The 12338-nt window shown below is 46.1% G+C and overlaps 1 protein-coding gene and 1 non-coding gene across 2 annotated transcripts; both read left to right on the forward strand.

The window, feature by feature from the left end:
• The first annotated feature begins 5522 nt into the window (after positions 1 to 5522).
• On the forward strand, positions 5523 to 5594 carry Trnap-agg (transfer RNA proline (anticodon AGG)). Its single transcript has one exon. It is a non-coding gene; the product is annotated as a tRNA-Pro (tRNA).
• A 1176-nt stretch (positions 5595 to 6770) lies between these two features.
• Positions 6771 to 7733, forward strand: LOC126456321 (translation initiation factor IF-2-like). Its single transcript, XM_050092072.1, has one exon. The coding sequence runs from the start codon at positions 6771 to 6773 to the stop codon at positions 7731 to 7733; it is 963 nt and encodes a 320-aa protein (XP_049948029.1).
• The last annotated feature ends 4605 nt before the right edge of the window (positions 7734 to 12338 follow it).

Raw genomic sequence — 12338 nt, forward strand, 5'->3', positions numbered from 1 at the left:
AGTGAAACTTGGACAATAAACAGTTTAGACAAGAAGAGGATCATTTGAATTTGGTGCTACAGAAGAATGCTGAAAATTAGATAGGTTGATCACGTAAATAATGAGGTACTGAATATAATCGGGGTGTGAAGAAATTTGTGGCACAGCAAGAGGGAGACCGAGAGATGAATACAGTAATAGGCTACAGTAATTATTCGGAGATGAAGAGGTTTTCGCAGGATAGGGTAGCATGGAGAGCTGTATCAAACCAGTCTTCGGACTGAAGACTAACAACAAGAACAACATTCGAAGGTGACCCTACACACTGTGCAATTGACTACGCAACTTTTAATGCGCATTTGGCTATATTTGGGTACAGGCAACACGATTGATTATTCTAAGAGGAGAGCGCAGAAATGACCGGAGATGCGCTTACACGTTCAGCAAGAAACACAGACGCCAACGTTCATCGCACCGCTTGGGCGAAATACTTTTCACTGTGCGAAACTTACATTATACACAGCAGCTCGTTGGTATAAATGTGTGACACTCACTCTCCAGTAGGAGGTCTCATGAGTTAAAATCACGAACGAGCCCTAAGGTTTTCCCCAATTAATCATGTAGAGTTCTAGGAGAAAGAGAAACGATCGCCATTTATTTTCCTACGCCATCTTCTGTCAAGGTGTTTCCTACGGTCAATCTGTTTTCAGGTTGGACAAAGCATACCACTAGAAAACGCACTCTTGGATCGGGAGCTGATTATGACACAGTAAAAGAGGTGCTGTTGAGGCGGGTAGGAGAGCGCGGCGCGTCAGGCAACGCCACCTTAAAGGGCCAGGTACTGCAGGTTTTGGCTGGCGACAGGGACGAGCAGGGTAGTGACAAACCAATGCCGAGAAAGTAAGTTACTGATATGTGCTGTTAGACTTGTAGGATAGCGATACTGAAAATAGAGGGTAGTGTAAAAGTATCGTATAGCCAAGGTGTCCACTCACTCCTACTTAATAAAAACTTTACTGTCAATGGGAAGGTGAAATCTTCTGGTGGACAGGGTTCGACAAGGGGGGGACTGGACCTTTCACGCCAAAATTTTCTGAATAAAAGTGCTTTCAATTGGAGTTCATTATATAACCTCTTTCCTTCAAAAACTTTTTCGCCATCCTGCTACCAGTTAAGGTATATTTAAGATAATAGTTCGCCTCTTTGTAGATTTTTGTAACTGAAATATAACAGTAATTAGCTTAACATTGCTATACTGTCACGTTATGACTTACTGATGTGGTCAAGAGAAAGTCACATGTGTGCTGCTGGTTGTGCAGTTCGAGTACTGGCAGTAAGAGCAGTTTACACGAGTTGGGGAGTTCGTGAGAGCCGAAATTTTGCATACTGCCTTCCTGATAAAATCGCACGGGTGGACATTTAGAAACAAAGGAAAAAGAAGCAGAACAAACGGCAAAGATAGAAAAAAAAACAAAGGATAAATAAATGAAAGGAGCAATCTGGAACCGGTTGCAGGTAACTTATGCTGAGTAGATTTAAATCACTTCCTTTGAATGGCCATTGTCTGTCTACATCTACATCTATATGATTACTTTGCAGTTCACAGTTACGTGGCTGGCAGAGGGTTCATCAATCCACGTTCAAGCTATTTCTACACCGTTCCAAACTCGAACAGCGGCGGGGAAGACGAACACTTAAATCTTTCATCTGATATCTCTTTTTATTATGATTATCATTTCTTCCTATATAGGTAGGCGCCAACAAAATATTCTCACACTCCTAGAAGAAAGTTGCCCGCATCTCGTGGTCGTGCGGTAGCGTTCTCGCTTCCCACGCCCGGGTTCCCGGGTTCGATTCCCGGCGGGGTCAGGGATTTTCTCTGCCTCGTGATGGCTGGGTGTTGTGTGCTGTCCTTAGGTTAGTTAGGTTTAAGTAGTTCTAAGTTCTAGGGGACTGATGACCATAGATGTTAAGTCCCATAGTGCTCAGAGCCATTTGAACCATTAGAAGAAAGTTGGTGATTGTAATTTCATTAGAAGATCCTGCCGCAAAGAAAAACGCCTTTGTTTTAATGATTGCCACCCCATCCCACGTACCATATCTGCAACACTGGTCTATTTAGTGAAAATACGAAACAAGCTGTCCTTTGAACTTTTTCGATATCCTACGTCAGTCATGTTTGATGTGGATGTCACACCCCACAGCAGTACTCCAGAAAAGGGCGGACAAGCGTAGTGTAAGCAGTCTCTTCTGCCAGTTAGTCGGTCTCTGCTTGTCTTTCCCCACAACATTATGTATGTGATCATTCCAATTTAAGTTATTCGTAATTGTAATCCATAAGTATTTAGTTGATCTTACAGACTTTACATATATATGATTTATCGTGAAACCGTAATGCAGCGGATTGCTTTTAGTGCTATGTGTATGACCTCGCGCTTTTCATTATTTAGAGCCAACTGCCACTTTTCTCATCAGACAGATATCTTGTCCAAATTATTTGCAATCGGTTTTGATGATCTGACGACTTTATGAGACGGTAAATCACAGCATCAACTACCAACAATCTACGAGGGCTGTTCTGATTGTCTGCTAAATCGTTCATGGAGATCAGGAACAGCACAGGGCTTATAACGCTTCCTTGGGGAACTCCAGACATTATTTCTGTTTTACTCGATGAATTTCCTTCAATTACTACTAACTGCGATATTTCTGACACTAAATCACGAATTCATTAGCGCAACTCAGACAATACTCCATAGGCTTGGAATCTGATTAGAAGTAGCTTGTCAGGAAAGCTGCCAAACGCCTTCTGGAAATCTAAAAATATGGAATCAATTTGACAGCCTCTGTCGATAGCACTCGTTGCTTCATGAGAATAAAGAGCTATCAGTGTTTTCCAAGAACTATATTTTTTGAATCCGTGTTGGCTGTTTGTCAATACATCATCTTCTTCGAGGTAATTCAGAATGTTCGAACACAGAATATGTTCGAAAATCCTACTGCAAATCGACTTTAGTGACATGGGTCAGTAATTCGGCGGATTACTCCTATTTCTTTTCTTTGGGGTTGGTGGGTCTTGCGCAGCTTTCCAGACTCTGAGTACGGGTCTTTCTACGAGCGAGCGCTGGTGTATGATTGCTTATTGTGGAGTTATTGTATCGGTGTACTTTGAAAGGAACCTGTCTGGTATACAATCTGGACTGGAGTACTTGCCCTTATTAAGTGATATAAGCTGTTTCTCTACACCGAGGATATCTACTAAGTTACTCATATACGCAGTTGTTCTTGATTCGAATTGTGGAATATTTACTTCTTCCTTTTTGATGAAGGAAATTCGCAAAACCGTAGTTGGCATCTCACATTGAAATTCGTGCTAAATTTCGAGCTTCTGTAAAACTGCACCAGTCTTGGGCGTTTTGCATTCTTTTGGCATGCTTTTTTTCGTTGTGCGGCAACAGTGTTCTGTCCTGTTTCGTGTACCATGGGGAATCCGTACCATCTCTTATTAATTTATTTGGTGTATAATTCTCAATTGCCGTCGATAGTATTTCACTGAAATTAAAGCACTACTGCTCTACGCTTACCTAATGAAACTGCAAAGATTGGAGACTGTCTTTAGGAAGGTGTCAAGGAAATTATTATCTGATTTTTTTTAAATAGATGTGTTTTGCGTTTATTTTCGGTGGGTTTGGATGTGAAGGTATTCAGTCTTGCTACCACAACCTTGTGGTCACTAATCCCTGTATCCGCCATGATGCTCCCTGTTTGCTCAGGAAGGGAGGTTGCAACCGTTTACATTTACAGTGGGATCCTGAACTAAATGTTGAAAATAATTTTCTGACAAAGCATTCAGTAGAATTTCGGATGACATTTTATGCCTACCACCGACTTTGAGTATGTCTTTTCGCCGACATGTAGAGGGCAGATTGAAGTTACCACCAACTATAATTCTATGATTGGGGTAACAGTTTAAAATGAGACTCAAGATTTAACTGAACCGTTAAGTAACTGTATCATCTGAGTCAGGGGGGCGCTGAAAGGAACCGGTTATTAATTTATTCCGTTTACCAAGTATAACTTCTGCCCATACTAAGCCACAGGAATTATCTGTTTCTATTTCACAAGTTAAACTACGTCTGACAGTAATAAAAAATTCCATCACAAACTGTATTTAATCTACCCTTTCTCAACAGGGTTCGATCCTTTGTAAAAATTTAGGCTGAACTTATTTTAGACTTTAGCCGGGAGGAATCGGAACGAGACAGCTCCCCACGATAAACTACCGTAAACGGGTGTTCTACGGGCGCTAATGTTCGTTTTACGGAGGTGAATCGCTTTGTGGTAGCTAATTAATGCATTTCGTGGCGAATTTATTTCCTAGGACTGCTGCATTGATGAGAAACGACAGTGAAATGCTATTCACATTTCTTTTAATTGACAAGGTGCAGAACACGGGGCAGCTAAGTACGAAGCCTGGTATTGCATACGATTGGTGCAGCATTATGATGAACGTCGTTTCGGACGGAATTTAAACTGACACCAAGCTATATTTCGTGACAATTTTTGCACATTTTCAACATACAAACACTGGATGTCAATGAATTCTACATACTTTGCTTCCCATTAAAGCATCAATGTTTGGCACCACTTTCTGAGCACTGTTAATTCGAAGAAATTAGAAGCTATTTTGTAGTCTGTGAGTGAGCTTCCGTGGGTAGGTTTCGATCTCATAACTGCGGACCAAGTTGATGGCACATGTATGGAGGTCTAGACAGACAGACATCGTGTCAGCGAACTAGGAAGTCGTGGAAATTTATGGTGAGGACAACTTTTATACGAGACTGCTAGACATTTTATTATCACTGCCTGTCACACAGTAGATCGATTCGTTGTAATTGTGGGCATCCTATACTCACGTCTACTATGTTGCTGACGGTGTGTCCTACCTTCGGGCTGAAGTTCGTAATAAGGCCAATCGATTTAATAAGAGTTGCTCTCCATTTTAAGCATCGCATCATTAAGTATATTCGCTTGCGAGCAAAGCTCCGACGAACTTAACACATGAGCACTCCCCTGAAAACAGCGCACAGTTTTCACTTCCCCTGCGCTACATAACGACGTCTGACTGTCTCATTTTACGAGCGCTCACTAGCCAGCCGGCGAAATAGCGGGTGCTCTCTTGGTTCCCTAGCCGCCTCGAACAGGCCTGTTCTAGGTAGTAACCACACAGATAACTGAAATAAGTCGCTCATTTTTCAAGCTCAAAAAAAAAATAATTCATAAATTAAAGGCGTACTCGCCCGATCTGCTACAGGGACGTAAGGAGGTGTCTCAGTGACGGCCTAACCGATCTGCCTGTTGCGTCTAAATAGTTCACCGGGCATCGGCCCAGCAGCCTCCTGGGGCTGCTTAGCGAATCTGTCAGAGTGGGAGAGGCTCGGGCCGGCGCTGCTCCCGGCCTTGGCAGCCAGCCACGCAGCCGCTCAGAACTGGGTTACTCTCTCCACAGCGAGGCTGCCACACGAGAAACACCTCGTATCGGCGGCTCGTTGGTCTAGGGGTATGATTCTCGCTTAGGGTGCGAGAGGTCCCGGGTTCAAATCCCGGACGAGCCCGTATTTTTTCTTGCGATGACGTCACATGCGATAGCCAGGCAGACAGACATGTTAGAGTTCCTGACGGAGCTGTGGAAGGAACACAAGAGGGCCAAACAAGGCACCATGTACACCCAAGACCTTCCTGCAGGTTCCGCTGGACGCGAACTTCAGAGACGTTTCGCGCACGCCGCGACGGCCATCACCACCAACATCCGAGCCCACCGTCGCCATCGATGTCTTCTTCCCATCCCTCTACCTACCCAAAGTCAAGGGCAATGTCATGTGCCAAACTGTGTGCTCAAGCATGCAAAGTGCAGGGTGAAAGTCTGCAAGTGTCGCAGTCCCAAAATGTATGTAACATGTGCAAGCTCTATCCCTACAGTGTCCTTTCCTCGTAGCCAAATAAATCAGGCAAAAAAAAATATCGGGTATAAATACAGTGAAAAGGGTATCTAACAGATGTAACAACGTTAACAATGTAATTTAAGCAATGTCTTTCATATATTAATATGCGATTTCTCTCTCTCTCTCCCTCTCTCTCTCTCTCTCTCTCTCTCTCTCTCTCTCTCTCTCTCTCTCTCTCTCTCTCTCTCTCTCTCCCCCTCCCTCCCCCTCTCCTCTCAAGTTATGTATTTTGTTCATGTGATATAGATGTAAATTTCTCTTCATCATATGCCTAAATGTTGTATGTTTCTTTGTGTATTATTATATTTTGTGCGTCCCAGGTAGCCGAGGATTACCGGCCGCCGAGCCGTCGCCGCCCGACATCCTACCCTGCCGGCTCCCGCGCCGCGCCAGCCGTAGCTGTTTCGTCGCCTTAACGTCAGCTTCAACGATTTGGTGAGTCAAAATGACTACTTACAACCGATCTAATACGACGCTGCAGTTGCAATTTGACCGGGAATTCGTTAGGCCAACGTCCTTTGAAATTGAGGATTGGATGTTTAGCGAACTGAGGATAGAGGAGGATGAACTTGAGGGACTGATGCTGGACTTCACAGTATACAGTCTTTTCATTAAATTAAAAACGCTCGTACGATGTGAAACCTTGGTGACCACCCACGGTGGTATACGGAAATTCACGCACAGGGACGGTGCCGTGAGTGACGTAAAGATCTCGTACGCTGGCTACGGTGTGAGGCACTTGAAGGTCTACAATCTGCCTTTCGAAGTGCCGGACGAGGAAGTTGCACGATGTATCAGACTGTACGGAGAAGTTCTGTCGGTGAACCGCGAGTTCTGGGGAACGGGACACAGATACAAGGTCGACTCGGGCGTCAGGGCGGTGACGATGGTATTAAAGAAACACGTGCCATCATTCGTGATGATTGGAGGGCAGTGGTGCAGTACAATGGCCAGCCCCAGACGTGCTCCATATGCAACTCCACAGAGCATATGCGCGCAAACTGCCCAAGAAACAAACGACCGGCGCAACTGCCACGGCAACCGAATACGAATGCCGAGCAACAGAACATTACCGGCAACTACGCCGGAGCTGTAGCTGGAGAAGCGCCACGTTTAAACGAAGAGCCGGTCGTAGCCGTAGCAGCCACAGAAGCGACAGCGGAAGCGGCAGCCCCTACCGCCGCCACGGAAAGCCCAGCGGCTCCCCCAACCCCTGCCGCCGTCCCGGCCCCGGCCGTGGCCAGCGCAGGTAGCGCGGGAGAGAAACGGCAGCTCAGCTCCGACTCGGAGGGCGAAGGCACAATGGAGTGCGAGGTGGCCGCAGCCCCCGCCCCCTCCCCTGCCATCCGACGGCAGAAGGTAGCGGAGGTCGACGCCCCCGTCCAGGAAGCAGCTGTGGCCAGCCAGACGGCCGGACCCAGCAGCAACACGCCACAAACGTTTAGTGAGATGCGCGAGGCCAACATCAAGAAATCTGTTAACAAAATTGCGCGCATGCTCAAAGAGTCGGACAACGAGAGGAAGGACACCAACACAGAGCGGCAAAAGCCGACAAAACCGAAAAGGAAAGGCGCCAGGAGGAGCCACGATAACGCAGAACGGATGGAGACATCTGATGGAGAATCATCAGACGCACCACCCGCAAAAACCGTAGCGCACACCAGCAAACCCGAGGACGTCGTCCTACGGCCTGACCGGCCACAGCACACACCCGTCCCGCCCCAGCAAAGCGCCCGACGACCCTCGTTATAAATGCACAGTAAAACAACGCACACGATCATCTCATGCAATGTCAATAGAATGAGCTCTTCAGTTAAATTAGAAGCCCTATCAGAATTCTTGCAGCATAGAACCGCAGACGTAGTTCTCCTGCAGGAGGTGGTAACGACACAAATAGAAGAGGTACCCGGATACAAAATTATCAGTAACATAGACCCCGAAACCCGACGAGGGACAGCGATTATGATAAGAGAAGGAATAGAGACAGGGGAGCCAAAACTGATGGTAGATGGAAGCGGGATCGCATTAGAAATATCAGGAACGGTGTTCATAAACATATACGCACCGTCGGGCTCAGAAAAGAAGAGGGCAAGAGGACAATATTTCAACGAACGCATTTGCGAACTCCTCCCGCAGAATGACACCAACATTGTGCTAGGAGGAGATTTTAACTGCGTAGCTGCACCAGAAGATCAGATCCCGGTACCGAATCTAGGCATGGAGCTGCAAGAGCTCATAAGGCGTCTAAAACTTGACGACTCGTGGCGTCTGCTCAACAAACGGAACACAGAGTTCACTTTTCATTACAACACGGGGAAAAGCAGATTAGACAGGGTGTACGTGAGCAGAGAGTTGGCCGCCTCTGTATCACACGTAGAGGTCTGCCCGGTGATTTTCTCTGATCACTGCGCATACGAAACCAAAATCCACCTGCCGAGAAGAAAGACCGCTGGACAAAAGGCGAGATGTAAACTAAACGTCAAACACCTCAAAGACGAGAAACTACGGTCGGAAATCTCCGACACAGTAGGGAAATGCTCAGAAAGACGTCACGCATACAACTCCACTATAGAGTGGTGGACAGAACTTGCCAAGCCAGCGATCAGAAGAGCACTGATCAGATACAGCGCGGAAAAAGCATACTGGAAGAAAAGCACAGCAGACTTCTACGCACTCTGTCTTAAGGACGCGCTTAACGCCCCTGCTGACGACCTACAGTACCTGACGCGCGTGAGAAGATTAAAAGCACGTCTGCTCAACATGAAACGGCAGCGAATGGAAGGCGTCATCGCTCGCAGTCAAACGCACGGCGTCATCGAGGATGAGCCCGCCACACTGCACCACTTAGTCAGGGAAAGGCAAAGGGCAAACAGCAAGGTTATCTCCGAACTCCTCGATAAGGACGGAAACAAGCTGTCCACAAAGCGGGAAATTGTGGACCACGTGGAAAACCACTTCGAAAAGCTCTTCAGAAGCGAAGAGACGGACGATGCCAAAACGGCAGACATCCTGCTGGAGACACGTCGGCTCTTGACCAATCAAGATCGGGCGCTATTGACCGAAAACGTGACAGAGGATGAGGTGAGAGCCATCCTCAAAGACAGCGCAAACGGCAGAGCACCAGGAGCCGACGGCATCCCCAAGGAATTCTACAGCCAGCTCTGGGACCAAGTAGGAAGACATCTGACAGAAATGGTGAACGAAATCCTAAACGGGACAGCAGTACCGGCCTCCTTTCTGGAAGGGACGGTAATCCTTCTCCCAAAAACAAAGGCAGCGAAACACATCGAAGAGTTCAGGCCCATAACCTTGCTGAATGCAGATTACAAGATTGCCGCGAAATGCCTCGCAAATAACATCAAGACTGCGTTAATGAAGGCGATCAGCCCGTGGCAAACGTGTGCAGTGCTCGGCAGGAGCATATTCGACGCCGCCTGCGCATACAGAGATGTAATTGCGCACGCCGCCACCAGCAGAACGACCGCAGCAATAATTTCTGTTGACTTCCACAAGGCTTTCGACAGGATCAGCCACCGATATCTCCTGCAAACGTTAACCAAACTCGGATTCGGACAAAAATTCACCGACATTATAAGAAACTTTCTAAAGAACGCCTCATCGATAATAACTGTAAATGGATGGACAACAAAAAGGTTAAAACTAGGCAAGTCAGTAAGGCAAGGCTGCCCGTTGTCCATGGCCCTCTTCGCGGCAGCGCTTGATCCACTGCTACGTAAACTGGCTGCAAGCCTGCACGGTTACCAAATCGGGCAGCAGAAGGTCACATGCATGGCCTACGCCGACGATGTGGGAATCTTTGTCAACAACGAGCAGGAGATAGACGAAATAGAACCGATAATCAAAACATTTCAAAACGCATCGGGAGCAAGGGTCAATCCCAGAAAAACCGTGCTGCTCCCCATTGGCAACGGAAGTCTGACCATCAACAGGGAGTGGTATCGAGTAACCGAGACCCACAAAACACTAGGGATACTCATCCAAAAATGCCCACTAAAGATGGCGACACAGAACTGGCGAACAACCCTACATACAATACGAGGGCTCGCCAGGACTCACTCGAGTAGACATCTAACACTAGGACAAAGAGTAGAATTGATCAACACAACGATCCTGTCGAAAGCCTGGTACGTGGCACAGATATTGAGTGCACCAACAGAAATCGCCCGAGCGATACAAGGAGCCGTCTACTACCTGCTGTGGAGGCGGGAAATATTCGAAGTATCGCAGGCGACGTGCTCACTGAAGAAGGAGGAAGGAGGGCTGGGGCTGGTGGACGTCAGGACAAAGTGTGCTGCGCTGCTGCTCCACAGAGCAATCCAAATGGAGGGCAAGAACAAAGACAGCATCACGGCCTGCCTAATAAACATCTACAGGCCACGATCAGAAGAAGCGCCGGTAGACACCAGTCACATACCGTTTAAGATGCGACACATCAGGCAACTGATCCTCGATAAAAGTTACGCACTGCCCACCGTAACAAACCCGCAGCTAAGGACGGCGAAAAACATCTACGGCGCACTAAGAGGGCAAACACACAGAACAAGAATCGAGATAAAATCTCCAGACCACGACTGGCCAGTCGTCTGGAGAAATATCTCAGAAAAAGCAATACCGGAGCACGCCAGATCTACGTGGTACAAAGTAGTGCACAACACCGTACCGACCAACGAGAGACTGGCGCGAATCCGGATAAAAGAATCGCCCAATTGTGAAACGTGCAACGAAAAGGACACTGTAGAGCACCGTTTCCTATGCAGGGCAACCAGCAACATATGGGAGACAAGCAAGAAGATAATAGCCCACATGAACAGAAGCGATCCAAGAAACATCCAAGTCACGGCTCTCACTGTCCCTGACGCGAAACCGTTCCCTAGGCCAAAACGAACGGCCACGATGTGGATACTCGCCATGACTGCACACGCAGTCATTGCCAAAAAGCAGTCAGACAGCGTGCAGTTCCTCACGGACTTGTGGGAAGAGCACAAGAGGGCAAAACAACGCGCTACATATCGTCCGACTTTCCACAACTTCCTGGAGATCCCGCTGACCGCCGCCTTCAGGGACGCCCTGTCTGCCGCCACGTGACGTGTCCGCCACCGCCACCACCGTTGCCGCCGCCGCCGCCGCTGCCATCGCCGCCGTCCACCGCCACAAACCCCCCCACGCCCTTGCCGCAGTCGCAGATGTCCTCCCACATCCCAAAAGCACCAACAGTGATGCGTGTGTTACAGTGCTAAAGTGCTTTTTATTAAAAAAAGAAAAAAAAAGTGACAGTGAAAAGTGATCGAACGCGTAAAAGTTTACAATATAGTGTCAATATAACCGTAGCTCCGAGTGTCCCTTTGTCTTTTGTGTTTTTGTGCTTTTTTTTTTGTTTTTTTTGTTTTTTCTACCTTCCATCGTGTGCAATCGAGAGGTGTGCGAAACTGTGAGTACCACAAAACTATTACAGCCCTATCAGTACAACAAACTAGTGATTCACATAGGTCTGTCTTTCCACCACGAATAGTTTCCTCCTTTCAGTCTTCCTCACTCTCACGCACCACCGATAGTAAACTAGCTCTAAAATTGCACTCCATAATGCTTCCTAGTGTATTGCTCTTTGCTCAATCGAAAAAAAAAAATAGGTTTAATAATTCGCTAATATAGAAATGTCCTTTTTCTTTTGTCATGGATTGTTTAATATGTTAAGATAGTTTTTCATGAGGGTTTCCCTTTGGATACCACTTTACCCATCAAACAAGAGCTGACAACTGATACACTCGTTAATATTTCTATCAAACTGATTTCATGCCTAGTGCATGTCCCACTAAGGTCTCGTTTTTGAAGACCCAACGTAAAATGCCTCCCCCTTGTTTTCTAACACAAGATTTAAAAAGAGGATAGTAATAACACAACATTATTTTAAAATGAATAGAGCACATCCTCAACTCAAAACGTCTACAAAAATAATAACAATAATAATACCATAACTAGTAATAAGTAAAATTCCATAAAATAACTTTGTTTTCTTATATACTAATTATTCTCTGTAAATAACTAGATCGTACAATCAATGCTTACTCCATATTCACTCTGCCATACGTATAAATGTAGCGTACAAAGGCTCAGAAAAGCTAAAATTGCTAAACTACAACAATAAACGGTGCAAGAAACAACTAAAAAAAACCTCTGACTGACAGACTTTCGAAAAATATTAAAAAAATTAAAAAAAAAAACCAAATGAAATAATTACCTGGACAGTACAGTAACAGAAAAATAAAAATAAAGAATGGATTGTCTCGTCTCTACAAGTAAAATGTAAACTGTATTTTGTAAAACGAATTTGTTATTTTG

Source organism: Schistocerca serialis, chromosome 2 (assembly GCF_023864345.2).
Source record: "Schistocerca serialis cubense isolate TAMUIC-IGC-003099 chromosome 2, iqSchSeri2.2, whole genome shotgun sequence".
NCBI classification, from domain to species: Eukaryota; Metazoa; Arthropoda; class Insecta; order Orthoptera; family Acrididae; genus Schistocerca; species Schistocerca serialis.

Excerpts from the sequence above, each read along its gene's own strand:
- LOC126456321 (XM_050092072.1), top strand. The coding sequence starts at position 6,771 with ATGTATCAGACTGTACGGAGAAGTTCTGTCGGTGAACCGCGAGTTCTG.